We start from the raw sequence: 27,692 nt of genomic DNA, 5'->3' as shown, positions 1-27,692 counted from the left end.
CCCTGCCAGTAACACATCACTCAGTCAGTGGTTAGATTTTATTAGGTGCTCTGCTTGGTTTTCTTGGTAAAGTACTTTTTTTTTACCCATATACTGGCTTTTTACATCCAGCGTATAAATTTTTGCTCGAAAGTGCTGCTACTGCCACACTCGGGGGTGCTAAATTATTTATATTCAGTGTAGCAAATGCAGATCTGTAAGTGTGAATTATTGAAAATGTGTACTATAGTGGGGTGAGATCGTTCAAAGTCAAATGCTCTGTTCTGTTGTGAACCCCCCGAGGGGATTCCGACAAGCCAATTTGTGGGAGTATCGCGTCTTCGCATCTCATCAAAGACGTTTAATACCGGCATCCTTTAATTTCTATCTGCGGGAAACTTTTCCACCGCATCCCCTTACAGTGTGGCTTCCTCACCCCTCCAGTGTGTGGCTGCGAGTTATAAAGGTGTTTAGATGTGCATATTATGTTGCGTCCCAGTTTAGCTGCAGGCGGCTGTGGTCTAACAAGGCAAGCGAAACCGAGCTGATGTGTTGCCGCTATCTGCTGCCTGACACAATTCTGACAAATGTCAACCAAGTGGGGCAGACAAGGTTGGAGTGAACTCGTGGCACACTCGAAATCCCTTTTTGAAGTTTTACCTTTGTTTCTCTCCTTTGTTCTCTCTCTCTCTCTCTCTCTCTCTCTCTCTCTCTCTCTCTCTCTCTCTCTCTCTGTTTCTCATTATATTTCTCAATCTTCTCATCCTGCCTCTCTCCCCATTGCAGACGGTTGTGAATCTGCTGTAACACTTTATGAAATGTGTCACTCGTTTGAGTCATCGTGAGCATCTTCTGTCAATATCTCGGCTCGTGGAAACAATCCAAACTGTCAGTGTAACTAACACAGGCCTTTTTCTTACCCTTAATTCTTGAAACAAGATGATGACAGCGGGAATACGTTTTCAGACATGACCTGCGGATAAAGTCTGGATAATTAGGTCCGGACCGCAAACTTTCTTGACAACATCGTTGGTGTCTTCTACGTGTGTGGCTCTGCTGTTTCATCCTGAGATATTTGTTTTCTCTTTGTTTTTGTAATGGAAGCGTCATTAGCTTAGCTTAGCATGCTTCAGCTTTTTGCTGCTTATTTGGTAATCTGTCAAAGATGACAGATGGTTAAATAAAGCAGAGGATGTTCCATGCAAGAAATTATAATGTGCAAACTGATTCAAGCTTGTTATCTCTCTGGAATAGAAAGACAAGTGGAAATGATTGATTGCATCCAAATCGTTTGTCATGTGCTGATAAACCTGACAGCTAATGTTTCCCACAGCGGAGTGGGCGGGGCTGCTGACGGTTGATTGTTGTCACTGGTCACCGCCACGTCCTCGTGCACCCGCTGAATGACAGGTACACGGAGAGAGTCGTTGTTCTGCCTGCCTGCCAAAGATGGTAAAAACTTCATGGATTTTTGCCAATGCGGCGGGACTTCTCGCGTTGCTCCTGATGGCCAGTCTGACTATGACAGACGGGTCCGTTATCTGTGTTAGACAGTGGAGCAAGGAGAGGCTGAGCGAATCAATGAGCTGTGCACAGCTCTCCAATGAAGCAGTGGCATGAGACATTACTTTAGAGATCTTTCATGTCATTATGAGATGTGTAAAAATGTTTTCATGGTTTTGTTCATTAGGAAAACTGTGGCCTGATGTCTGGGTAATTAATGGGAAACGCTGGAAAGGCTTTGACCTCTGAGAATGTCAAGTGAAAAACAATATTCCACTTGCATCCAGCCGGGCCGCTCTGCTAACAGAGTTTAATATAATATGTTGCTGGTTGACGGATTGAGTGGTGCGTCAGCTGTGACGGGGCTGTTGATGTGTCCCTTGCTTCATCTGACTCCAATGTCAATCTCTCCTCCATCCAGTCAGAGAGGAGAGGGGTGGGACGGACAAGATGCACACCAGTAAATGAATGAAAGAATAAATAGCTTTGAATAGATATGTGGAGAGAGAGAAGAGGATAAGAGAGGCCAATATTTATGAGGTGAAGAGACAGATTGTTGTTTTACCATAAATAGGTTCAGATGTTGACTCACTTCAGGCCTCCTCAGTTTAGTCCACAATTCTCTACTTATCCCTTCTTGGGTGCTGGTAGATGTTTGTTTTGGGTCATTATCCTGTTGGACGATCCGTGACCTGCCACTGAATCAGACGTGTCTGACACTGGGCAGTAAGCTCTGCCGCAGAATGCCTTAATAATCTTCTCATTTCAGTGTTCCCTGCACAGATTCAAGGCCCCCTCTGTCAGACACTGACAAGCAGACCCATAACATAGCCGGGCCTTCTTTTGCTTTTTTGAAAACTGAGCTGAGGTGTCTGACCAAAAAGCTATAATTTTGTCTGGTCTGTCCACTGGACGTTCTCCCACAAGGATCACGTCTTGTATTATAGTGAACTCAAGTTTTTTGTGTTTCTCAAAAATGAGGGTCGTCATGGGTCTTTTTCCATGCTGCCCACTTTCATTGAGAAAGTTACTTATGGTGACTTGACACTTTACACACTTTTTTCTACTATTTTCGACTCTTTCCTCATGTTCGATCCGAGGTTGGTTTTCCAGCTTGAAGCCACATCCAGGAATGTTTGCTATGGTCCCAGACCTTAAACTTCAGCAAGGAAAAATATTTAAATTTTGTACCAACACCTACAGCCACATCTATACATACTCCAGAGCAGCCTTAAGATAATGAGTTTTCAGTATTAAAATACTGCACATGGTGGCAGGTCTGACGGAGATATGGTTGGTGATTGGTTGAGGTTGCCATTTACAAGACGTGCTGTTTTGCAGGTCGGGAGTTATTTGTTTGCATTGTCCTGTAGAGGAATAATAATTTCTCTTCATCAGACTCAATGATTGGTGCCAATTTGCTCACAGTCATCAGAGAAACCTGAGATTTCTACTGTCGTAACATTGCTAATTTACAATATGTTATTAAAATTACTGAGAAACACTGCATTATATGCATTCAATCACATAATTTCTTATTAATGTCTGCTTCCCCACCGTTACTGATGATACACTGGCAGCATTGTGCTGAACTAATGAACAAACTCACACCAGGGAAGGAGAAAAAGACGAAGCTTGCCTGGGGGAAGAGGAGCAAAGATAAGAGAAGTTCAGTGTGGCCCACAGGCTGTAAAGCAGGATTGGACTATCACTTTAATTTCCCTCTCTCTCTTTATGTTCATTTGGAGCGGTGAAGTTTGGCTGCAGGTTGAATCCCTGTTTAATTACAAGTGGAGGGGGCAGGAAAGGAGTAGGATAAAGAGAGGAATAGATATGAGGCGGAAGAATTAGTTGATAATAAAAGTCTCTGCAGATTTAATAAATGATCACTTTCCCTCTGCAGGTTGACTCAAGGGCCTCTGGCGTTATGTAAGGAGGAGGGGAGATGGAGGGAAAGGAGAGGAGAGGAGAGAAAAACAGAGTCAAGCCTCATCAATTCTATCGATGAACATCTTGAAAGTCTGAATACGCTCCTCCCTCTCTCCCTTCGATGTTCATGTCCTACAGATACAATAGATTCAGGCTCAGACTTTCTGCATATATATATAGAGAGACCCTATATATAATTTGATGCCATTGTGTCATCACAGTAAATGATCAAGTGCGTGTTCGTCTCTCTCCCCACACATTAAGGCATCAAGTACTCCTGTGATCTCTCCTTATTGTGAAAAGAGGGAGAGTGCAGGGTTTAATGGCTGTCATTTGCTCACCTGAAACTGGAGGGAATTAGAAATGCCATGCACCCCCGTCCTTTGTGTTTATCCCTGCTGATATGATAGCACAGCTATAGTGAAGAGACAGTGAGGCGTAATGGTTGCCTCTCTGGCAAAGCCCACGAATAAGATAGCATGAAATGAATGTGATATCGAGATGAGAGAGACAAGGGGTGCATTGGGTCGTTTAGCCACCAAATCCCTATTTCTTTTTTTTTATATATAAGAGGGGGACAAAAGTGTTGAGCGAGAGAGTGAGAGATAGTGCTGGAGAGTGAGTGGAGGCTCTGGAGATGATGAATGTATGATCTTATACACCTCAAAGCTTTTGAGTGACGGGGAAAGACAGACGGACAGAGACAGAGAGAGAACGAATGATATCAGGATGCACGCTCTGGAACAGAGGACTCACATTGGCGCCCATCAGTTCTGCCGGGCTCTGAATGTGCTGTGGGTGTTTGTCTCATTGTGTGTGCGCGCGTTTTATCTGTTGAGAAAAAACATTTCCCAAGATGCCGGCGTCTGAGGCCTCGATAGGCATCAGGGGGCCCCGCCCATTCTCCAAAGTCTAAATCAGTGTGTGCGTGTGTGTTTGTATACAGTATGTGTGCACATGTGGGTGGTGTGCGTGTCCCGGCGTATCTGCCACCATTGGAGTGTTAAATTATAAAGCGTTCAGATATGGTGGCATTGTTTGCTACAGTTCTATCTGGGTGCTTGGCTTTTATGGAAGATCACAAGGTGACAAAACCTCTCGATGTGGTGACATGGTTACGTAGATTACATACACACACACACACACGTGCACACAGGGACATTGTGGTTTCATATTCTCTCATGATAAGGCTTTGGCAGCTGAAATCCCTCCATAAACTAATACTATGGCCCCTCTCTTCACTGACTAATGGGTTGTATAGCTGGGTGTGGGCCGAGGCAGTGCTGGATCTTAGGAGGAGAAGATGGGTTGGCGGCGAGAGTGACAGGGAGGGAGGGAATCCATCATGTGGAATGCAATGAGGATCAGTGTTGAGTTTGATCATGTGCTCACACACTCGCACTGCTATCTCTGCGATTCCATCTCAAACTCATTCCCTTTATCTGCCTAATGCAAATACACTTGTACACAGTGGGGAGGGCAACACATACCAGCTGATTTCCTCCTCCAAAGCAAGCACACACGCTTAACACACACAGATGCACTTGCATTGTTTCTATTCTGTAATAGTACGCGGGGTTCCTTTTGACTTTGGCAAGGAGATACACCCCCTCTGAATTCATTCAGATGTGTGTGTGTGTGTGTGTGTGTGTGTTTGTGCACTCTCACACGACAACCCGAGTGTGCTATTTATAGAACTCGGAGCGATACACAGAAGAGACATAAATGTAGAGAGCAGGAGAGAGAGAATGATGCACTGGTGTGTTTTTCAGAGTATTTCCATTGTGACTTCAGTGACAATCGGTGCCTCTTTGTGGTTCTCGTGCTTCAACGTGTACACGTGTTGAAATATGACTTCCACGGCGAGTGTGTGCAAAATTTGTAACACTGACTCTGTGTGTTTTTATTTGACAGAGGGAGAGGGAGAGAGAGAGAGCGAGAGGCTGTTAGGCAGAGATGTGCTGTGTGATAGTCTGTGTGTCCAACAGAGAGAAGTGCCGTCAGTGCCAGGCTGTGCTTTAGAGATACCACTGCGCAAAGGCATTTCTGATCTCTCATTACATTCAGTCATGCCCTACATTGGATGGTTTAATTACGGCCCTTTTCATACCCTGAAATATGGAGTTTAGTCAGTAAAAAGTGCTGTGAAGAGATGCATAATCACATATAATATGAGACTAGTATGCAAAAGAATTTGATCCTCAGAACTTATTGGAGGTTTGAATTTACATCGGAGCATATTATCACTGCTGTAGTGCCTTTGAGCAAGGCACTAAAACCATCCATCCTCCATTCTGTCCTCTGACGCCAGGTTCTTTATGTACTCTACTCCAAGGAACGCCATACTAATACCAGAACGGGCGTTGCTTTGCTCCAAAACTGCCTCCGTTCTTTATGACATGGATTCCTCAAGATGTTGTTGTGCACATTCTTGCTGTAAATCAGGATTCAGGTCTGGTGAGTGAGGAGGCCATTGACGGACAGTTTTAGACGACTGATCTTTGTGATATGTTTCATCATCTTGCTGGAATTAGACATTTAAAGATGGTAAATTAGGGCCATAGATGGATGCACACGATCACTACCTACACTCAGTTGAGCTCTGGAATTCGAACCTTGATTCATTTGTATTATTTGGCCCAAAATGTGCCAAGAAAACATTCCCCACATCGTTACACCAGCAGACTGGACTGTTGACACAAGGCAGTCTGGGTCCGTTGATTCATGCTGTTGACGATAAAGTCTGACCCCCACCATCTGCAAGCCTCCCAATTACAGATTCATGGCCCTGCTAGGTTTTACAGTCTTCAGTTATCCAGCTTTGGTCTGTGTCCACTACAGCCTTAGATTTCTCTTCAGGCCGACTTCTTTTGTTGTCGCCCCTCCACCTCAAGGTTAGACATGCACCTTAGATGCTTGTCGGCTCACAGCAGTTGTAAAGAAACGGTTGTCTGAGCCTCCTTATCTTTTATGTGACCTCCAAACAGTCTGACCATACATTCATGACCACTTCCTGTCCGCAGAGCTGCAGCTCACTGGATCCTAGGAGTTCACAAAGACAAAAGTCAGTTACTAAAGTAAAATGCCATTGTGGGTAATTTCACACAATTTAAGCGGTTTGCAGCAGAATGTTATAATCAGCTTTCTTGTTCCTGATGAACCTTCATCAGAGTAAAGTTCAATATGCTCAGTATGTTTACTGTTTCTATTGCAGACGGCAGGTTTTTATTGTATTTAAGATGGATATTAAAACTTTTAAAGAGTGAATTTCTAGTTATTGTGCAGACACAATCACACACACACACACACACACACACAGAGCTTTACCCTCATCATAACCCAATATTGGTTCCACACTCACGATGTCGTCTCTCTTTCCCACCTGTCGCCGGTGAGCAGCCTGAGTGACAGCGGTCATCCACCAATGACGGCACATTAATCAGAAGCGCCCGCAACACCTATTATTGCACCCTGCCGTTGCCATGGTGACAGGAGGAGGAGACGATTGCGATCCACCTCAGCTTTGTTCCTCGCGCGCGGTCACTCAAGGCCCATGCCAATCAGTGCCAGTCAATGCCAGTTTGAATTGGCAGGGCCATACATCATAATAGATGGACTGCTGTCCCAGGTGACCCCCGTGTCTCATACGGAGCCAGCGGAGGAAGATCGAAACTGTCAAAGTGACATTTTTTATGAAAATCTGGCCTGATACAAAACCATTCCACATTTGGCTTGTTAGTTCGGTTTGTTTGTTTGTTTTTGTAGTTAATGTGTATTTGGCTGTCACCGTGCTCACAATTTAGATCATTTTTATTTATTATGCTGTCCAACTAAATGAATGAATTAAAGTTTATCCAGCAAGAAAACAAAAATAGCAACAAGCGCAGATTTAATTTCCAGAAAGAGTAGGAATAAGGTGTGAGCTTATCGAGTACTACCCCGTCTTTATATTTTGTCTTCAAAGTTTATGTTTAACATTCTCCTTCCAACTTTTAGCTTCGGTTTCCATACACCAGTTAAAACAAGTCTGTCAACTCAAACTACAAAGAGACAAAAGAAAATAAAGATAGCATGATAGTCAGAAGGAGACACTACTATACTTCATCAACAGGTAGCAGTCTTATCGTTTTCTTATTGTTATTTGTATACTATACAAAATGTAGTCAAATTAGGAGTGACCCATTACAGCATTATTGATGGGTTGCAACAAGTGAAAGCCTGTGCTTCTCCTCCAATGAATAAATCTATTCTATGGACACACAAAATATCGGCCATTGTCTGACAACTCCTGCAGCCAGCACTTTTATTTCCGCTCTGTTTTTGAGGTCGTGAATCACCTGTTAGGTGCTGTGGTTGTACACGTAGTAGAAATTAAGGTTCACACGTTTGAAATGCGCTGATTCTCCCAGAACAAACCTAAACACTGCATTTCTTTCAACATAGCACAACTCTGGTATCTCACATTCTGTGTATTGTGGAGATGTGTGCTCATCTTCACTCCATTCATGGATAGAACGATTGAAATTGAAAAAGTAAAAGGTTGAATGTTTCCTCCAGAGTTTTTTAATCATTGCTATGTGTCTCTCTGCAGCTGTCGAGGGTGCCGGTGGAGGCCTGCAGTCAATACTCAACCTGCGGTGCATGTCTTGGATCTGGAGACCCCCACTGTGGCTGGTGTGTCCTGCACAACATGTAAGTACCACTTGACATACACATACAAATAATCACAATTATACAAATTGTAATCTTTATACAAATACTGAATTTCCCCACTTGGTTCACTGAAGCTCCAACATACTAACTAGACAGTTTGGGGGTTGCTGTGTCTCGGTTGTTACTCTCCCCTAACTCCATGACGCCTGGGCCACTGCCCAGTTCTCCATCCCTTGCAGCCTTTGAGCATTCAGGGGACTCTCCTAACCAACTCAGGCCGAGTCTCAGATTGCTTTCCTGGGGCTCGGCCTCGTGCCAGCACCCCCCTAAGATCCATTACCAAACCTAACCACTGGCATTGTTTACTAGCTGTGTAACCAGAGCCTGGTGAGAGCACAGACGCTGGCGGCGACTGCCAGGCCCTAATGGGCACCTCTCCAAACTTTAGCCCTGACACGAGGAGAGTGATAGCTTCTGTTATTAAAGGAAACTGCTGAATGAGACCTCAGAGATTAGCTCATTAAGCACAAATGACTCACTCTCACCATGCTTACCTGTTCACTTCTGAATTATTCTTCTTGCTTCACCTATAAGCATTTCTGTCTGTCTGTATGCCTGTCCGTCTATCCGTCAGTCTGTCATTACCTCTATGATACACACCCTCTTTCTCACACACACACATACACAATCACACACAATCACACACAATCACACACCCCAACTGCTGTCAAACCCGTGTCCCTCAAGATTGGATAGCGAGATAGAGCTCCACTGTAAATTGAAAATTGCTTTCTTGTGTTGATGCTAGCCCTTGGGTTGGTTGTGTGCGAGTGTGCACGTGCATGTGTGTGTGGGGGTGCTTTTGTGCGTGCGTGAGTGTGTTTGTGTGTATAGACTCAGACTGAGTACATTTAGCACCTTCGTCCCTGCTGGCAGTGAGAGGACATAGCGAGGGCAGAGGAGCAGTTTGAGAGTGTGAGAGGAACATACACAGTGAAACCAGGAGAGGAAACGGTGGAACATACAGATGTAGAAAATGAGAGATAAACGTCAAGAAGACCAATGAATATTTGCAAATACAAGCTTCTAAGAGACAAGATCTGTGAAAAGACCAACAGGGACCTACAAAAGATCTGAGTGGGAAAGAAAGCTGATTGTGAAAGAGTGAAAGACGGAGAAACAGAGGTTGAATGAATGTGTTAAAGGTCTCCAGGGTAGAAAGTGCATTAGCAGACAGAGGATACACTCAGATGGGTTATGGGTCTCAAACCAGTAGTTTGAGTCTCATGCACATACACAAACATGCATGAACGCATAGTTTGTGAGTCCAGAAGTTTTATTTTCATCACAGTTTCTTGAATAACACTCACCCACAAAGCATATGGTGCATTTTAGATAAGCATTAAATCATTTGGTTTAAAAAAATGATATGTCCAGAGATAAAGTAGAGGAATCAATCCCAAAAATAAGAAATGTGGGACACCAGTGAGTAGCCTGTGCAGATGTTTGGCACCTGGAATGTGCTCGTAATTCAAAGCGAAAGCGTTCGTGTGTGACTGTATGTGAATATGGTGTGTGTCTTTCTTTCTCTCTTACTGTGTGTGTGAGTGTGTGCATGTCTGTGTGAGTGCGTGTGTACAAACCCATTAACACCCTGGACATCCTCCCAGTCACAGCAAATGGGTGGCCACAGATTGGCCTGTCACACTTAGCCTGATAGAATCAGCTCACCTCAGCTCACCCTTCTCTTTGCACAAATACACACACACACACACACACACACACACACACACACACACACACACACACACACACACACACACACCTCTTGCTGTAGAATTAGTGTCAAGTCACCAAAATGAGAAACAAGTCCAGAGAGAGAAAATAGCCAAAATGCCATTTTAGTTGCATTAGGTGTCTATAGGTGTTTGACCATCACAAGGGCAGACAGGGAGATTACAGGTGGTGTGTGTGTACACGTGTGTGTGCTTGTGCGTGCGTGCGTGTGTGTGTGTGTGCGTGTGTGCGTGTGTGCGTGTGTGTGTGTGTGTGTGTGTGTGTGTGTGTGTGTTTGAAGGACAGAGAGGTTGTGTGCTCTCACGTCCTATCAGTTGGACAGTTTTCCCTCTCCTTCACCCCTCTGGCACTCAGACACACTCAAAATGCACAACCCAGTGTAGCTGATCGACCACAGGTTTACCTTTCCCAGAGTCCCCCCCCCACCCTCCTCGCTGCTCTCCAACCCCCAGCTTGTGAATTCTTAACAGGGTCTCGGTGTAACCGAACCCCCCCGAGTGCCTCCTCCACCACAAGGCAGCCAGGGCTTCTATAATCACCTCTGTTTGCCTGCTATTTCTCATTCTGTTCACCACTTGACGTTTTTGTTTTGTTAGCTTCTTGTAAAGTTTATATTTTGGACCCAAATGTAGCCTTGCACTAGGAAATACAATAGACCCAAGCATTCTTACCACATATTTCATATTTTTCTACTAACTAAAAGATTGCATTGTTTTAATAATGTTGGACAATTGAACAATATCCTGTATTAGGCAAATTTATCAGACACTAAAAGCTTATTAATTTATATTTTGATAATGATTTTTTTCCCCTTCTGTTTCTATTGATTTCCTCTCTCTTAGAAATGTGTTTAAACATTGATGGACAGATGAAATTCAGTGTGGCAGGCTTGAAACTGTAGCTAGTGCAGTCTACTAAATGAATGTGAGGACACATTAATGCAACTATATGTTGACCCAGCCAGTTACAGTATATATTTCACTCACAATCATATATATGCTCTGTAAACAGGCCATTAGTTTCCCACAGGTCAGTTTTGTCCTGTCTCCAGGGGGTAATTATAAAATAATAAGCACATAAAAACACACATTGAGATGACAGGGCCTTGGATGTTGTGTTTTAACAATGTAATAAAATGAAGGCAGGGGTCATGTTAGGTTAGTAATGGTGCCTGACTGTTAACAAGCTTGAATCCTAGTCGGGTAGAAAATATTGCTGCAGGACTTGAAAGCATCCTAATAGAAAAAATGGCTAATATCAGTGAAAATGCAGCAGAAACACATTCAGTCACTAGTTTTCAATTTTCAGACTGTATTTTTTAGATGTGTCTTTTCATGGCGTTCTCTCGAATCAACAAAGCGTGAGTGTCCATCACTCCTGATACTTGTCACCTTCCAACTCCCTGCAGAGAAATATGCAACAGGTATCGCTGCGTACAATTAAAATATGCTGAAGGATAAAGGAAGTCGAAGAAAGAAAAAGTGCTGTCTCGTAAGAAAGATAGTGTGACCGTGAATTAACAATGCGTCAAGTCTGTCCTTGGTGAGTAGGTCTGACACACACACATTCACAGGAACACACACACACACACGCGCCTGACCCAGAGCCCTGCTCGTCAGGCATCTCAGCCATAACAAATACAACATGTCTTAACGCAAGCTGAGCTATTTGATATTCAGAGGGTAGAAATATTCATCCTCTGTCCTTCAGTCCCCCGCTCGTCTCTTCTCCAGCATCTTGGAAGAATAACGTTTTGTATTTCTATCACTCCAAGAAGTGACAGAAATAAAATAGAAAGATTGGTGCCTAGAAAACATAATTCCACAATCAGTGTATTTGGTGCACCGAGTTAAAATTAGTGCAGTCTGACATGAAGGTCCTTAAATCCTTCATAAAATGTATAATTCTCCGTTTTTGTCAAAGCTACGTTAAAGTAATTTTTGTGGCTGTTGTGTTTCCCATTATTTAGCTTACCTTCATTGACCTGACTGCATAGTGCAGCATCAGGGACAACATTCTCTGAAATGATCACACAAATGAATCAACACTTCTTTAACACAGTTTCCAAAAATTACAAATGTTATTTTTATCATTTACTACATGTGCAGGACATCGAACACTTATTTTAAAGACATTAGATCAACTTAAAGTGGGAGTAATTGAATAGCAGCAAACATCAGTGACTTGTACAGCTTCTAATACTTCAGTATCCACACGTACACAGTAAATTCTAAGCTTTTGTCTTTTTTCCTGCAGTAATACTTAATATCCTCTCATGTTAGCCTCCAGCTCTCCAATTGGCTGCAAGGGCCCTACTCAGTCACATCTTGAATTGATTAACCTGACATTATCGTATGCAGCCAAAGGGAGGAACAATGAATGAGCATCCATAAGTGAATGAATTTGATGCTGTCAGCCCACAGGGTCAGTGTGTAGCTCTGCAGAGGAAAAGCCACAACAGATGCGTGTATATTTATAAATATATGTTATAATGGATGATAGTTGTTTTGGGCTCACATTGCAGTGTTATGCAGTGAAATGTTGTTTCCTGGCCTAGCCACGGTGAAAGATATTTGTACTAAGGATGAAAACAGACACCAAAACTCTAGGAAGTCTAATCATTTAGAATTCACACACACACTCTCCCACCCACGATTACTTTGTGCTGAAGGAGCAGTGTTGAGGGGGAAGGATAGAACGCTGCTCTTCTTCAAAGTCTTCCTCCAGATAGTTTGTTGTTCCCAATCAACCTTGAAATCACCTCACTGGTCTGAGAGCAAACAGACGTGCAATCAAGCCCGCTCCCTCTGTCTCTCTCTTTCACACACTCTCTCCATCCCCACCACCCCTATCTTAGTTGTATTATATATATATATATATATATATATATATATATACATACCCTTCTTTCTACCTTCTTTTATCAGCATTGCCTTTATTTACTCTATAGATCGGTTAGAGGAGCTGTTAGAGAGAACACCAGGGGAAGAGGAGAAAGACAATCAATAGTACAGAGGGAGGAAATCAACAGGAGTGGATGGTGCATTAGTTGTGTGTGTGTGTGTGTGTGTGTGTGTGTGTGTGTGTGTGTGTGTGTGTGTGTGTGTGTGTGTGTGTGTGTGTGTGTGTGTGTGTGTGTGTGTGTGTGTGTGTGTGTGTGTGTCTAATAGCAGCCATTGTCCTTGACAAACACCGCCTATTTATTTATAAAGGCAAACGTCTTCAATAATCAGCCACAAGCTTGACTTTGAACGTTTATGTGTTGGCTGTATATAGATAAACGCTGCTATTTTTCATATTAAGTATATATTCTGTCTCCCAGCACCAAGCTGCCTCTGTTCAAGCAAACCTGAAGCCTCACCTGTCAGCCAAACTGTCTCAGCCTATCAAAGTCAAGACTGGAGCTCTCTTCTGCCGAGATGCACGACTTATGCTAATGCCTGTCGAGCGCGGCGGGTGAAACTTTCCGCTCATATCAGCCCGTCCTTTTCATCGCTCCCCTTCTTTCCACTCTTTTACCGCTGACATTGGATGTCATACTCTGTCAATCAGAGCCTCAAGGACTCCAACAGAAGATTACCTCAAAGAGAGTATCTGTCGAGATGTGTACAATAGCAACCTTAAATACATATATAGGCGACCTGTCGTATATATGCATATTTTATATTTTCTCTAGTTCTGTGATAAATAAATACTTACTTGGTATTGTGCAAATTTACAATGATGAATTTTGGCCATTTTATATCACATAACAAAATGTTTACCAGCCAATGTTAGGTGTTTTTTTGGCAGCGCAGCATTACTTATATAACCAGACAATTATTTTTCACCTTGACATAGTGTTTTTACATACTGGACCAAACAATACATAAGAAGTCAGATATGGAAAATTATGTGTTTTTTAACTTTAAAAACCACAACTAAGCTCAATGAACCATTTTTTTCCAAGTTGGGAATTCAAATGCACGTTGTAAATGTGAAGATATAATTGCAAAACTAATATAACATCCAGCTCTATGTAGCTATTTAAATTAAGAAACTGTTTTGGACATATACATATCTTGTCTTTTAAGCTATGCAACTCTTCGAAAGAGTTTATATTCAACCTGTAGAGCAGAATGCACAGATTCACACATTTTCAGTACGACAAAAAAATTAGGAAGATATTGAAATATATCTTGCATACTTTTACTCGTGTAAAATATGATTTTTCACTGGCCGATTAACACCAAACAAAAACTTGCAGAGCTTCAAGACAGCTCTTTCTCGAAAGCTATTTAATAATCACTTATCTTTGATTTTATAGAATTCGTTGACAGTCTATAGTTTGACATTGCATATTCATTTTTCTGTGTGGTTTCCATCAACACTTCAGTCCCCAAGGCTCTTCTGCAATGAGCCAGCGTGTCAGGAACGTTCCAGCCACGTTATGGGTACGTCACCTCCCGTACTACTGCTCTGTCAGCTGTCAGTTTCGTAAGCGGTTAACTATGGTGTCACTGCGCCCGTCACGTGTGACAGCCAGACAGATTGGAAACCATATTTGGAGAAGTAGCTTCGTCAAATTGAATGTATTTGGCACGGGTGTTGAGAATATCTCTCGTAACTCGGTGGTATCGGTGTCAATTTGGAACAAGTGGTGCTAATGTTGCTATATCTTCACATTAATAATTAGTTTGACATATCTCAATCTCTGCTTTTGGCTGCGATACTGGAAATATTCCCAGAGTGTGGAAATCATCTTCCCTTCTTCTCCTTTTCAGTTTCTCTTTCTCTCTTCACGCCCTCCTTCTCTCTTCGCTATCATTCAAACCACATCGTACATAATACTTCTGTGTGAATGTGTATGTCCGTGCTTCCATCAATCCACTCACACTCTGTGTTTATTTAACATCAGTTTCATATGGTACAGTTTTGCTTGCACTTGCATGTGCACACGTGATGTGTGTGCGTGTCCGATCCCAGCAGAGTTTGTGCTCAGGGGCGTGTTTTGCCCATAAAGAGCATCACTCTCTCCCACTCCTCCTCACTCCTCTCCTCTCTTCCTCCAAACTCTCATAAACATCGATCCCTCGTCCCTGAAGTGGAATGGGGGACAGTAAACTCGTCTGTGCCTCTGACCACGGGCAAAAACCTTTTCCTAGTTCATTAGAGAAGGTCTGTCTATGCAATCAATAGTAAACCTCCAGAGATAAACTGTGATATACAGGGGAGTCCTTATGAATCAGTGGACCAGGACAACCGCCCACCTAAAACTGTTATGGGTTTGACTCTGATTGCTCCGACAATCACATCCACTGATGCACATTTTCCTTTGCTAGAATCACACAATCACTCCTTGATAAACAGCTGTCAAACGCGTGTACAAGCTTAGGATGGTTCAGGAAGTCATAAATAAACACACATAAAATGGCTGATAACACTTGCAAGTAACGCCGCGAAGCTTCCTGTCCTCTAAAGCCTTTGTATTCCCAGGACATCCTGGGCTCCGTCAAATGAATAACCTTTAGACGGGAAAAGCTAATTGGCAAATCCACTGAGCATTTTTTTCTTTCTCTCCCTCTCATATTCATTCTGCACCGTCCGCCACTACCTGTCGCTGTGTTCACAGTCATCCGTTACCTCAGCGCGCTCATTACTGTGGTATGCCACACTAATTCTAATTACACTGCAGCGCCACAATTAGCATGCTACCAAGGACGCATTGTGCTTGGTTGCGGCAACCGCTGGCCTCCCCCTGGAGACGGCCGCAAGTGCTCTGACACATATTGTTGGCAGGGAAAGGCACCGATTACACCAGAATAGTTCCTCCACCATCAGTAAAAGTTATTTTGTTTGAAAACACAAGAGAAATAGATTCTAGACTCATTTACTTTATGATACAGACAAACCGAAACATTTATTAACTTTCCCACAAGTACAGGGACTAAATGAAAACAGTAAACAATCCAAACAAATTAAAATGTTAGTTAAACTCTGCATTTTATATCATTTAAAAAAAAAAGTTAGTAGTGTGGATGAAGCCAATAACCTCTCTTTCTAAATGATTACAGACATATAAGATTTTAAAGCTCCTGCATCACAACTTAAGCTTCTTAAAGAATTAGTTGCAACCATAACAATGCTCTGCTCAGCCTCATATTCGTGTAGGAGCAGGTTTTGGTTTTAAGCAGAGCTACAAAAAGTCTTGGTCAACTCAAAGTTAGATTTATTCAAAGTTGTTTCTTTGATCTGGAGATCCTTGCATCTATGGCACTGGCTCTGATGTCTGTGCCCAGGGGAGGAAGTGGCCGTCCCCCTGAGTATGGGTGACTGGTTTCAACCACCGCCACCCCCCCACCTCCCCTTCACCTTTCACTGGATGCTAAGGGAAGTTGAGAGAAGGGAACAAGGCCAAGAAGTGACGGGGGCATCAGGATGGAACGGAGTGCTGCACCTCCCAGTTCCCTCTCAACTGTCACCATCACACACACTCACACACACACACTCACACCAACCTACCACCAGCTGCACGCTACCTTTAAAGTCAGGACCATTGCTCACTGTCACCTATTGTCACCTCACCACACACAGGGAAACACTGGGAAATGGAGATGCACACACAGGCACATTCTCACAGCGGGGGGAAGGTGTCTCGCTTTTATCCACCAGAGCAGGAACCAGACACAGGGACTGACGTTAGACAGAGGTGTGGTGACAGTCAAAGGAAGTGCAGCTACACGGTGATGAAAGGAGTGACATGGACAAGAGAGAAAGAGAGCAGGGATGAGAGATCCCCCAGTGAAGAGGAACCGTGATGGAGAACCCTCTGCCTGCCTGTCTGTCTCTCTCGCTCTCGTTCTGTCTCTCGGTCTGTTCACATCTCCCTCAGCCAATCAACTTCAACCTTTGCTGGGGCTGTATTGCCGAGGACCCAAGCAAGTGCAGTGTGTGGGAAGTTTTTTGAGACGAGTGGTTCTAGAGAAAATCCACAGAGACGCCTTCATTTATTTTAACGTGTAAAGTGCACTTGCTGTTACTGTGGTAACCATGTGTTCTTTTTAATTGAGACACACCCCCAAAGGTCACGCTCCAGCTTGACAGGAACTGGTCGAGCAAATTAAACTCTGGGAATCAGGCACTCCTAGGGGTGTGTGGTATCACGGTGTATATAATAACACACCATCACATCCGATAGCACAGCCACTAGATTGTTTGTGTCCGTGTGTGTGTGTGACAGAGAGATGAAGGAAGTTTTAGGCACCAAAACTCACGTCAGAGAGAAACAGTTGCTGCTTGTTTTCCCAGAGGACCAATCACCATCTATTCTGCTTGTGTGGGTAGCAGTGAAATATAGAATTTATGGAGGTTTTGGAAATAATAAACTCTAATAGCCTTCCATTTTATTCAAATTTTGATGGAGCATTTATTGACAAAATCTTGCCTCACCCTTTTTTTCTATATACGTGTTTTAAGAGATTGTTTTTAGCTCAGATTGCTTTATACCTATGCAAACTCTCAGCAGCAGTGTAACTGTGTAATTTTCCGCTCAGCTGGTGTTCTTGCATTGGAAGTACCTAAAGGGGACGGCTCAGAGATTTCTAGACCTGGGGGCATTTACTTTGAAGTTTCTATGTCTTTGGGTTTGGGCTTATAAGAGAGACACTGCTGTGTGCGTGTGTGGTGTGTGTGGTGTGTGTGTGTGTGTGTGTGTGTGTGTGTGTGTGTGTGTGTGTTTGTCCACAACGGGAGAAGCTGGGTCATGGCCAGTGGGCCAGGTAATGACTCTCCCACCGGTTCCTCCATGCGGATTTCTGCTCTGTGGACCACCTCTCTTAATGACAGTACATGGTGGCACACTGTGTGTGTGTGTGTGTGTGTGTGTGTGTGTGTGTGTGTGTGTGTGTGTGTGTGTGTGTGTGTGTGTGTGTGTGTGGCTACATGTGCGAGTGAGAGATGAAGCCCGGCTGAATGTAGATTTGTGTCATTTGACTGGATCTGACATGGCTCCTGCTCTACAGTAACTTATACAGCCTCAGGCTATTAGTATGTATAGGATTCCATACAGTGTCTGATGATGCATGGCTGCTATGATAATTGGGTTTCAGTTGGACTACGGAGTGCCTATTTGTTGTGTATTGATTCACTGCAAACAGCATTATAAACAGCCAGAAACCGAACAGAATAACACAACAAACACTTTAAAAGTTTTGGTTTTTCCCTGCTTGAGGTTTTACTTTAATTAGTATTATTGTATTGTATATTAAAGATAAACTGATGCTTGTTTAGACGTGATGTGTGTGTGTGTGTGTGTGTGTGTGTGTGTGTGTGTGTGTGTGTGTGTGTGTGTGTGTGTGTGTGTGTGTGTGTGTGTGTGTGTGTGTGTGTGTGTGTGTGTGTGTGTGTATGTCCACACTCGTGCCTGTTTTGGTCCAGTGACATAAGCATGGGATTGAGCTGCAGATGCCAGGACCTGGGCTTTGTGATAATTTAATAGCTTTCATTTCCCAGCCTGCTTGACCTTCCCCATGCCTCACATTAGATATGCATTACACCTGAAGTCTCACATGGCCAGATACACCTGCACCCTCCCTTTAGTATATTCTCTCTATGCTCCCCTGAGCCGCTGCAACCTGTGCCCCATTGATACTCCACCACTCTCAGGCACAAGGGATTAAGAGTGAAATTATATTTCGTTCCCATCCATTGAAATACCTAAGAACACTGCGTGATACTGACTTTGGTTATTGTGGTATTATTTTGTTGCTATGACAGTATACATTGCACTGGATGGTGAAATTAGTTTCTCTTTAAGTTTTAGTATTATTCTGTTTGACAATTTACAGGATAAATGTTATTAGACACACTTTAAATCCAAACTATATGAATCAATAAGTTATAAGTGTTTATCAGTGTATTTTAAGTTAGGTGACTTTTGAAGCTAAACATATGAGGGCTATGTTACGGTGCCTGCAGTGAATTAGACTTATTTGATTTCATTTTTGCTCTTTGTGCACAGAGAATAACTGGATCATCTTGTTTCCTAAACATTATAGTGAAACAAATCTACATCTACATGACAAATAGAATAAAACATATCTTCATGATCATCTAGCTTTGAATGGCCGTGACAGCCTCATCAGCTACAATTGCGGAGGCTCAAACTCCGCCTCTGCCCTCTCCTCTCTCCTCAGTCTCTCTCTAATTGTATCACCTTATCAACGGCTGGGAGAAACAAGAGCGCAGATTAGTTTCCGTTCAGGGCCAATCTAATCCTTTCAGCTCGCGCTCTCATCATGTGTCATTGTCAGTCCGTCAAACAGCTCGGGCGCCGTGTTTACCAAGCAAATGAAGGGACGTCGGACATCCTGACTCCCCACGAGAAAGATTGGCTTTTTATGATGATTTCAAATCTAAATTGCTTTGATTTCTGCGTTTCTCAAAATGCTCCATTGTTTGATGTTTACAAAGGGAGGGATTGTTTCATATTGTTGCAAATGATGCAATCTTTTCGTCTTTCAAGGTCTGTCTGGATAGTAATTGAAAACAATTATCCAGTGCTTTGCTTTGATAATGCTCACCACTTACATCAGCTAAACCATGTACGGCATTATCTTCAATATCCTTTCACTGAGGCACCAAATCAGCCAGAGCCGCTACATAAATTCCCCTTCACAGCAGTGTGGATACTTGAATTAATCCAAATCAATATGTCTACATGTCCTTCACATCGGGGAGACATTCAGTCAGGATGTAGGGCAGTTTAATAAAGGCAAATGTTCATCTGCTAGTCAGGTTCTCAGATACGTTTTTATCTGATATATGCAGCTTAAAAAGAGAAATAATGATATTAAAGTAATAGCCTCAGTGATTGAAGGAGTGTTTTTCTCCACGATTATACTGCAGCTGTTTCAGACGTACACTGAACTCTAGAGAACCCATCATCTGATTCTGATTTTCCAATTCTGAGAGTTTGTCTGAAATTGGCTTTTGTAAAAATGTTGCGTTGTAATGGATGTTTACTCTAGTGTGAAGGTACAAATCAGAAGGTTTAAACACTTACAAAATACCAAAACACCACACAATAGTCATATGACGTTGCAATAAGCTGCAGAAAAAGTTTCCACAGGACCTTTTTTTCACTGGAGTTCCCTGTGTTTTGTTGGTGTAGTCGTCTGTGACGTTACTCTTCACTCCGCCATTGAAGTTGGCTCATTGAATTGAATGACGAAAGCCGGCTTCTTCTTCCTCTTCTTCTTTTCTGTCTTTTGGTTTTGCTGTGGAGCTGTTGCCCATCCCTCAGGGAGGGAGAGATGAAAAGAGGAAGAGAAGCTTCCCTGCGTGCTTCATGTCTGGGATGTGAAAGCTAATCATTCGACCTGTTGTCTGTTTCATCCTCCACAGCAGAATCTGTGACCTTCTGACTCTGACAACAAGATGAAACTTATGGTCCCTGCAGGGCTATTTGACACTTCCATAGATAAACATGCAGGCAATACATTTCACTGGCTCACACTATACCACCTTTCTTTATGGAAAATATGACTTTTCAGATTTGGTGAAGACAGTAAAAGTATATACAGTAAAATCTGGCACCACAAATATCATGACGGGACAGAAGACAAAACACAATCAATCTAAATCATCATGTTTGATTAAATGAAAGTGGGTTGTTGTTAGAGAAATCTACAGGAAGTCATTATTTAGAACACAAGAGTAAGATATTGGTTACAAACACATAGTGAACGGTGGACATGACCATACCAGTTTGCTATTGGTATAAAATTGTAATATCAAATATAGTATTTGTGCAATTAAATGGCTATAATGCATCAATTAATCAATCAATCAATCAGTTGCTATTTGTATTGCACTTTTAATTCAAACAGTTCAAAAGAAAGGGCTTCTCAGTATAAAGACAGAAAAAATACACAATCACACACACACAAATTTACAATGTTACTTTTTCCCTCGTTGTCAAAAGGTATTAGATACTGGTTATTATTTAAGTTGGTTAATTGATGCACATATATGCACATGTTTGTATTGATTGATCGATTGGCTTGTGAGGCGCCGTTCGGTTGAGCCGGAGGTTCCACAGCGGGGAGGCCGAGGTGTTCCTCCGACCTGTTTGCCTGTGAACGAGTGAATAATGTACATTGATGTATGAATCAATCGTAGCAGAATATTTGGTTATTCCGAAAATAAAATGAAAGACTCATGTTGAGCGAATGTGTAAAACGAAGTGTGTCTGTCACACAAAACTTAGCTCTGCCTCCTCTCCTTCCCCCATGCAGGGTGTTCAGGCAAAATTATTCCCATGGGGCCCGCACACCTATTATTAGTTCCAGGAGGGTGAATACAAGCAGGAAGTAGGTACAGGGGAGTTCGGTCTTACTGCTTAATATAATAGGTTTCTATTTTGGAGCGGGTGCATATTTTTAAGATTATAGTTTTTGATTATATAGTTTTTCGAGTATGGATGTGAGTGTTTCATTTTGCAAATGGAACGTCCCAGTCCCTTGTTGGGCTCTAATCTCACCCTGTGTTAGTACGTGGAACGAGCAGGCACGGTTCTATGTGAGAACAGAATATTCCTATGCTGAGACGTCACACAGAACCAGCGCCGCTCCTCATTTCCCTCCTTTCGGCTGCTCAAGCAGGGCCTCACTCTGTATATACTAGTAGGTAAAAGTGTGCAATTGTGGATTTTCCGTGTGGATTGTTTGCCTGGGGGTACTTATATGATGCGGTCTTATTAAATCAGGCCTGGAAAAGGAGGAACAGACAGGAGTGATAGAGGAGCACAAAGGAACCCGAAGCGATTAAACCCCTACTCAAACCGGCTTAGCAGGGAAAGCTTCACAGAAAAGCCAACAATGGTTCCCTTCCTTTAAATCTTGCCTCTCGTTTGCTTCCCTTTCTTGCACTCTTTACCTCTCCTCCCCTCGCTCTCTACAAAGATTATTGCTTTTCTTTTTTTCTTTATGTCTGTCTTCTTTGCGGCACGTTAGGCTGCTTAACTTTACAATACATATGTCAGGTCAAAACCCACCCTCCCTCAATCTTTGCAATTCAGGATAAAAAGCTTCTGGCTGCACAAGGTGTTACTGTATCTCAAGACGTTGAACGCCTCGAAAGTCTTTCTTTCATTCGTTCATTACGACCTCTTCCTTTCTTTCCAGTCTTTTATTTCTCTGAAGGAGTTTCGGGGCACTCTCTGGATTTACTAGGCTGCTAATTGCACTGCAACTTTTCTTTCCCGTCCGAATCAATAGGGGATTAAAGTTGGAATAAGTTTACGAGGGGATTAGATGAGAGGAATGGTGTGTGGGTGTGGGTGTTTCCAGAAAAATAGAAGGTTGAGGTTATATCACAGTTTGGGCCGGTGTATAACTTCACAGCATTTCTCAAAGGTCACACTTTTATCCTCAGTTTCATCATTGTTTTGTCAGCCACTGTAATGTTTGACTTCCAAACTTTTCATGCTGAAAGAGTTGGGGAGAGAGGGAGGGAATGAAATGCAGCTCTAATACCCTGCTCACCTTCAAGCCCATTTAGATGTTCAGACTTTTGGGGATTACCTTGCAGTATATCAAGGGATAGAGTTTGGAACAGGAGCCAGAAGCTGCTTACAGCACAAAGGGCCCAGGCCGCCAACTCCCCAAAACACGGTAATGGACTGGATTAGACCACCTGGTTTGGCATTAGGAGAAAAAGAAAAAAAAAAATCCATCCCTTCCTCCACCAACGTCCACATCTCCACCTGCACTTGGCATCGCCCAATGAATGCCAGTCATTAAGACAGCTTTTCAAAGACGAGGCCTACCTCGCTCCCAGCGGACCAGTTCCACTTCCACATATAGAGCAACCATTGTTTTAAATGCAACCGCTCCCGTGCCCCTGGAGACCGGGTTTCAATTCACCGGCCACTGTAGCTACTGCACTGCCAGAGAGGAAATATGATAAATGCGTCTATCTCCGTCCGTCAGGAAGCAGCGGGACATTCTCTTTTTCCCAGGTGCCAACAGGTGGAGAGCCCCGGTCAGGTTACCGCGTGCGTGTATGTGTACGCGTGTGCGTTAGTGTGTAATACTTGAATAACACCCCCCCCCCCCCTCTCTCCCTTGTGTTGTTTTCCAGGTGCGCCAGAAAGGAGAAATGTGAGCGCTCATCAGAGCCCCGTCGCTTCGCATCGGACATCAAGCAGTGTGTGCGTCTCAGTGTCCACCCGAACAACATCTCTGTGTCCCAGTTCAGTGTCACGGTAAGAAGAGAGAAATACACAATAACCTGATGTCTAAAGGTTTGTGAGGCTGCTCACTGGTTTTTTTAGTAGCAGACATCAGAAATGTCATAAGCACAAAGACAACAATAAGCACAATTCACTTCTCACTAACAATAAACCTATTTCAATGCATCATATATCAACAGGCTCAACAACATCATTAAAATAACGGGATCCCACATACAAATTGATAAAATGTGAATTAAACTATTTGAGGAAGAAATGAGCAAACGTTTGTTTTTAATGGAGCCTCGTTGCTGAATGTGATGCTGCTGAGAGAATCTTGTCTGGCACGTTGACAATATTACACTCAAACGTAATTTGTATTGCGATGTAATTATGCTCTAGATAGTGATTAGAAGCCCGTGTTAACTGTGTAATCCTGCTTTACATTATTTCACCGGCTGCCAACATGCATCCCGCCAATTGCGACCTCGCAACTTCCCCATCCAGTGAGATACTCTCCCAACAAATGTCAACAAACATTAACGGCGCACAGTTGTACCTTGGCTGTGTTTATTGTGATTGTTGGCAGCTAAATGTGACTCTCCCCCCCCCCCGGTCGTTTCATTGTAATACAGCTGCAGGATTTAAAGGGTCTGAATGGTATCGATTAATTCGCAAGGGCCCGTTGATCCATTGCAACAAAAATATCAGGAATTGTAGAAAAACTCTGAGTAGTCGTCAGGACTAAAACCTGTTTGGAGAGAAAGTGATGTTGCAAACTTGAATGACTTTGCTTCATTAGCTGATTTAGCTTGTGCTGCATTGGAGTGTAATTAATCAAATATAGACCTGTGGCTGTTTCCTCACTTGCACTGCACCTGGCTTCACCGTCACCAAAGGCCTTTTCTGATTTGATGATCATTTTTCACTGGGACAGGAACAGGCTGCTACTAATGTCTTTAAGTGACTGCTCAGGTGTGTGTGTGTGTGTGTGTTTATTTCCCTTTGGGTATATGTGATATTACCGGAGGTCAAAGAGGAGATTGACAGCGGCTGAACACGTCGTGCTGTTTTATATCGTACACTGCTTCCTGTTTATATTCGTCAAAACTGAGGAAGATAACATATTTGAAAGGTTTTAAAATGTAATAAAAATCCCGCTGACCTCAACCACCCTAAGTGATGTCACATTTCAATTCCCATTTCCTTTTTAATGGCGGTTTGGAAATTGAATTTCAAAGACCAAGTGCATAAATATTCAATATGATTTTCTAAGGTCGAGCCTGAATGACTATTCTCCATCCTTGTTGCCCTGAGGGTCACACAGGGTGTTGATTTTCTGAGGTAAACCTCTGCACCGCTCTAATGATATTCATAGTGTGTGTGTGTGTGTGTGTGTGTGTGTGTGCGTGTGTGTGCGTGTGTGTATGTGTGTGTAAGCCTCAGCCTTTAGAGAGTGTTTAACCTTTTCTCCGCAAGCAGGCTTTACCCAAACGCCGTGCCACCGATCTCCCATCCGACTGATTGCAGGGCAGAGGCCTCTGCCAGACAGACAGGGGCTCCTCCTTAACCTTTGTGTTATTAAATATTTGTTTGCGAAGATAAGACGAGAGAGAGAAACGGAGACACTTCACTGCTGAGATCAGATCCATTCAAAGAAAGAAAAATTATATTTTCTCTGATTTAAAATTGTTATGCTATAGTGTAATTGCCTCTATATGCATCCATCTGTTGTTGTTTTCATTTCAAAAGCTACAACAGCTCTAAACACAGATAAATCAAGACTGAATTATAATGACATTCATTATTTGTGTGGAAATGGCTGAAAAAGTAAATCAGCAAACATATTAAGACTTTATATCTTACTATATAATTAAGTAAGTACATAGGCAAATTATTTTGTTTTACATTATAATAAACAATGTCAGTGGATATAAAGTTCTCCTTTCTTTTCTTTTGAGGCATCGGCCTGCTTTTAAATAATTGTCTCTCCCTTTTTTTACTTACCATGGCAACATGAACAGCCCATCATTATACATCTGCAGCCTTAGACGTGGGGTTTTAGTCTGTGTATGTGCGGCGGGTGTTTCTGTTCACACGAGTAGGTTATTTTCATATTTATTCAGCCCTGCTGTGGCTGAGCATGGCCGTGACTACTCTAAATGTAATTGAGGAAACTCGAGGTCTGGCTGTATCCCCATTCTTAAAGGGAAAAATAAATTAAAGCGCGAGAAGAAGACGGTGAGAGGTGGAGGAATGAGAGGGAGGATGTGTAGGAGAAAGACGCCCGGTCATGCACTGTCCATCTTACGTGGGAAGCTATGTAACTGTTCTCGTCCACGCTGCCGTCTTTTCATTAAACAGCAATATAAAAACAGCGCAGGTCAGCCCTTCTCCGGCGCTGAGGCAGCTTTCAGCAGCACATCACAAGTGTACTGTGGACTGCGCTTCAAATCAATGCCTGGACCAAGGCCCGCCATAGACACACTTTTCTATCAATATGTATATTTTGGTCTTGACCCGGCTCCTCCCGCCTCCCTGACCCCCTTTCATTTTATTTCTTCCTGTTCAAGGACAGTGTTTTTTTGTCTTCCCCTCCTGCTCCACCTGAAGTCACTTTCTGCTCAGGTGCAGAGAGCTTACACAGCGTTTTCCAATGAAGTGGGAGAATTTGCATTATATATTTCCCAGAGTCCTCTTTTCTCACCCTGACCAGCCGCTTTTATGTCTGCCCTTTTCTCCCCCCCCCCTCCCATTCTTCACTGCCTCATTTGTTCACCTTCCTGCTGCTTCTCTTGTCCTCACTCTGCACTTCTTTCAGCCATCTACATTCAATAGCCTTGTTCCATCTCTTCTAACTCCTCATTCTTCCACTTCCAATGACTTTCTGCATTTATCAATTTTTTCCCCCACTTTCTTCAATAAAAACACTTTTTTTTCCCCCGAGCGAGCCGGGAAGTCAGGACATTAAGATTGAATGCGAAATCCATACAGCTCATTGAAGCCACAAGGCATTATGGGAGGTGGGGAGAATGGTAGCAGCACTTGTGGCTGTTAGAAATATACGGTTTTAAGAAGCTGCTTTCAGTGTTTTTATGTATGACTCATTCAAAAGTCCTCTGGCCACTGACCGCCCTGCAGATGGATCCTCACTCTGCACAGATCTTGCAGCTGTGCCTCTCAAGAGTCACATTATGTTGCCGTCGTATTTGAAAACCATATTGGCCCTGAAACAGAACTGAAGGGCTCCCAGATGCGGGGGTCTCAGTAGCATGAAAGCTGTCGGGACATAGATCCGACTTGTTTATCTCTGACCGGGAATGTGATGGAAATCGTCGAGCTGGTAAATTTGTGATTGAAAGAGGCGACAGGAGATTTGTTTAATATGTTGAGCCAAAGCATTTATTGAAATCTGATTGGTCCAGAGAGGGAGAGGAAGTTAAAAAGTGTAATACCATCAAATTCTGCTTGAGGCTGTATTTTCCGAATCGGCTCACATTGCACTTCACTCGACAAACACAATATATATAGTACAAATAAAATTATTCTCACTACATATATATCTGTATTATCATAAACACTGAGGGTTATTTTCTATAACCTGTAGTACTTAGAAATAACTTTTGTAACTAGCTGACCGTGAGACACAGAGATACTTGCTTTTTGTTATGAATATCTACTTTATCATATCCTATACACCACATGAGTCAGGTCTGTTCCACAACCACCGTTGCTAAGGCAACAGCGATTGGGGGAATGAGCCAGCTTGACTCTTATCAGTCGGGTGGAGACAGACAATTCACTACAGTGAGCGACAGTAAATGACATGTCAGCGCGACCTGTGCGAAGAAACACGGACTGAAAATACACAAAGACCTAAAGAACTAATAATAAAGGAAAAGTTGCATAGGAAGTAAAAGTTGCTTCATAATGGATCCAATGATAAAATGCACTTTGTCAATGAAATTTCACACAGTCATTTTTATTTTTGTAATTTGATCTGATGCTACTTCATCGTAGAATCAGAGCTACTAATCAATTCATGAGCTCATTAAATTAATCTTGATTTTATTTAATATTCTTCCTTTCAGCTACTGTAAAGTGAATGTTGTGCAGAAAACATATATACGGCTGTTAACACACCTCCCTGTTTCCTCCTCTCTTTCTTCAGTTGGTGTTGGAAGCCCACAATGTCCCAGAGCTTTCTGCGGGTGTCAACTGCTCCTTCAAGGACCTGGCTGAGATGAACGGCCTGGTGGAGGGAAACCGGATCAAGTGCTTTTCACCTGCTGAGAAGGAGATGCCGCGCCTTATCGTGGACAAAGGTGAGCGTAGATGTTATGCATTCCCATAATGATCAGGAACCCATTTTCACTTTTTTAGTTATAACATCTGCTGTCATTTTTACTGTAAATGCTGCTACCTCACTACATCTGCGGCCATTTTAGTTTCCAAGAAGTATTTCTTACTTCTCAATCTATTTTTGCATCCTTTCTACCCTGTGCCATTTGACTGTGTACTATGTTGTGTGCTTATGTCACTTATGAGTACTTAATATGTTGTGTATTTACTGTGTTTCAATCCTGTCTATTTCTCCTGCATATGCCAGAATTGAGGA

At 42.8% G+C, this 27,692-nt stretch overlaps 1 protein-coding gene across 1 annotated transcript in view; it reads left to right on the top strand.

Annotated features, from left to right (window-relative positions):
* plxna4 (plexin A4) overlaps positions 1-27,692 on the top strand; it is a 220,375-nt gene that overhangs the window by 136,612 nt on the left and 56,071 nt on the right. The window contains exons 5-7 of the mRNA XM_034578173.1: positions 8,003-8,103; positions 22,984-23,107; positions 27,246-27,399. Coding sequence (XP_034434064.1) covers positions 8,003-8,103; positions 22,984-23,107; positions 27,246-27,399 — 379 coding nt within the window. The remainder of the gene's footprint in view (positions 1-8,002; positions 8,104-22,983; positions 23,108-27,245; positions 27,400-27,692) is intronic.

This window comes from Hippoglossus hippoglossus, chromosome 23 (assembly GCF_009819705.1).
Source record: "Hippoglossus hippoglossus isolate fHipHip1 chromosome 23, fHipHip1.pri, whole genome shotgun sequence".
Taxonomy (NCBI): Eukaryota; Metazoa; Chordata; class Actinopteri; order Pleuronectiformes; family Pleuronectidae; genus Hippoglossus; species Hippoglossus hippoglossus.
Note: the sequence above shows the minus strand (reverse complement) of the source record. Positions and strands in the feature narration are given on the sequence as shown.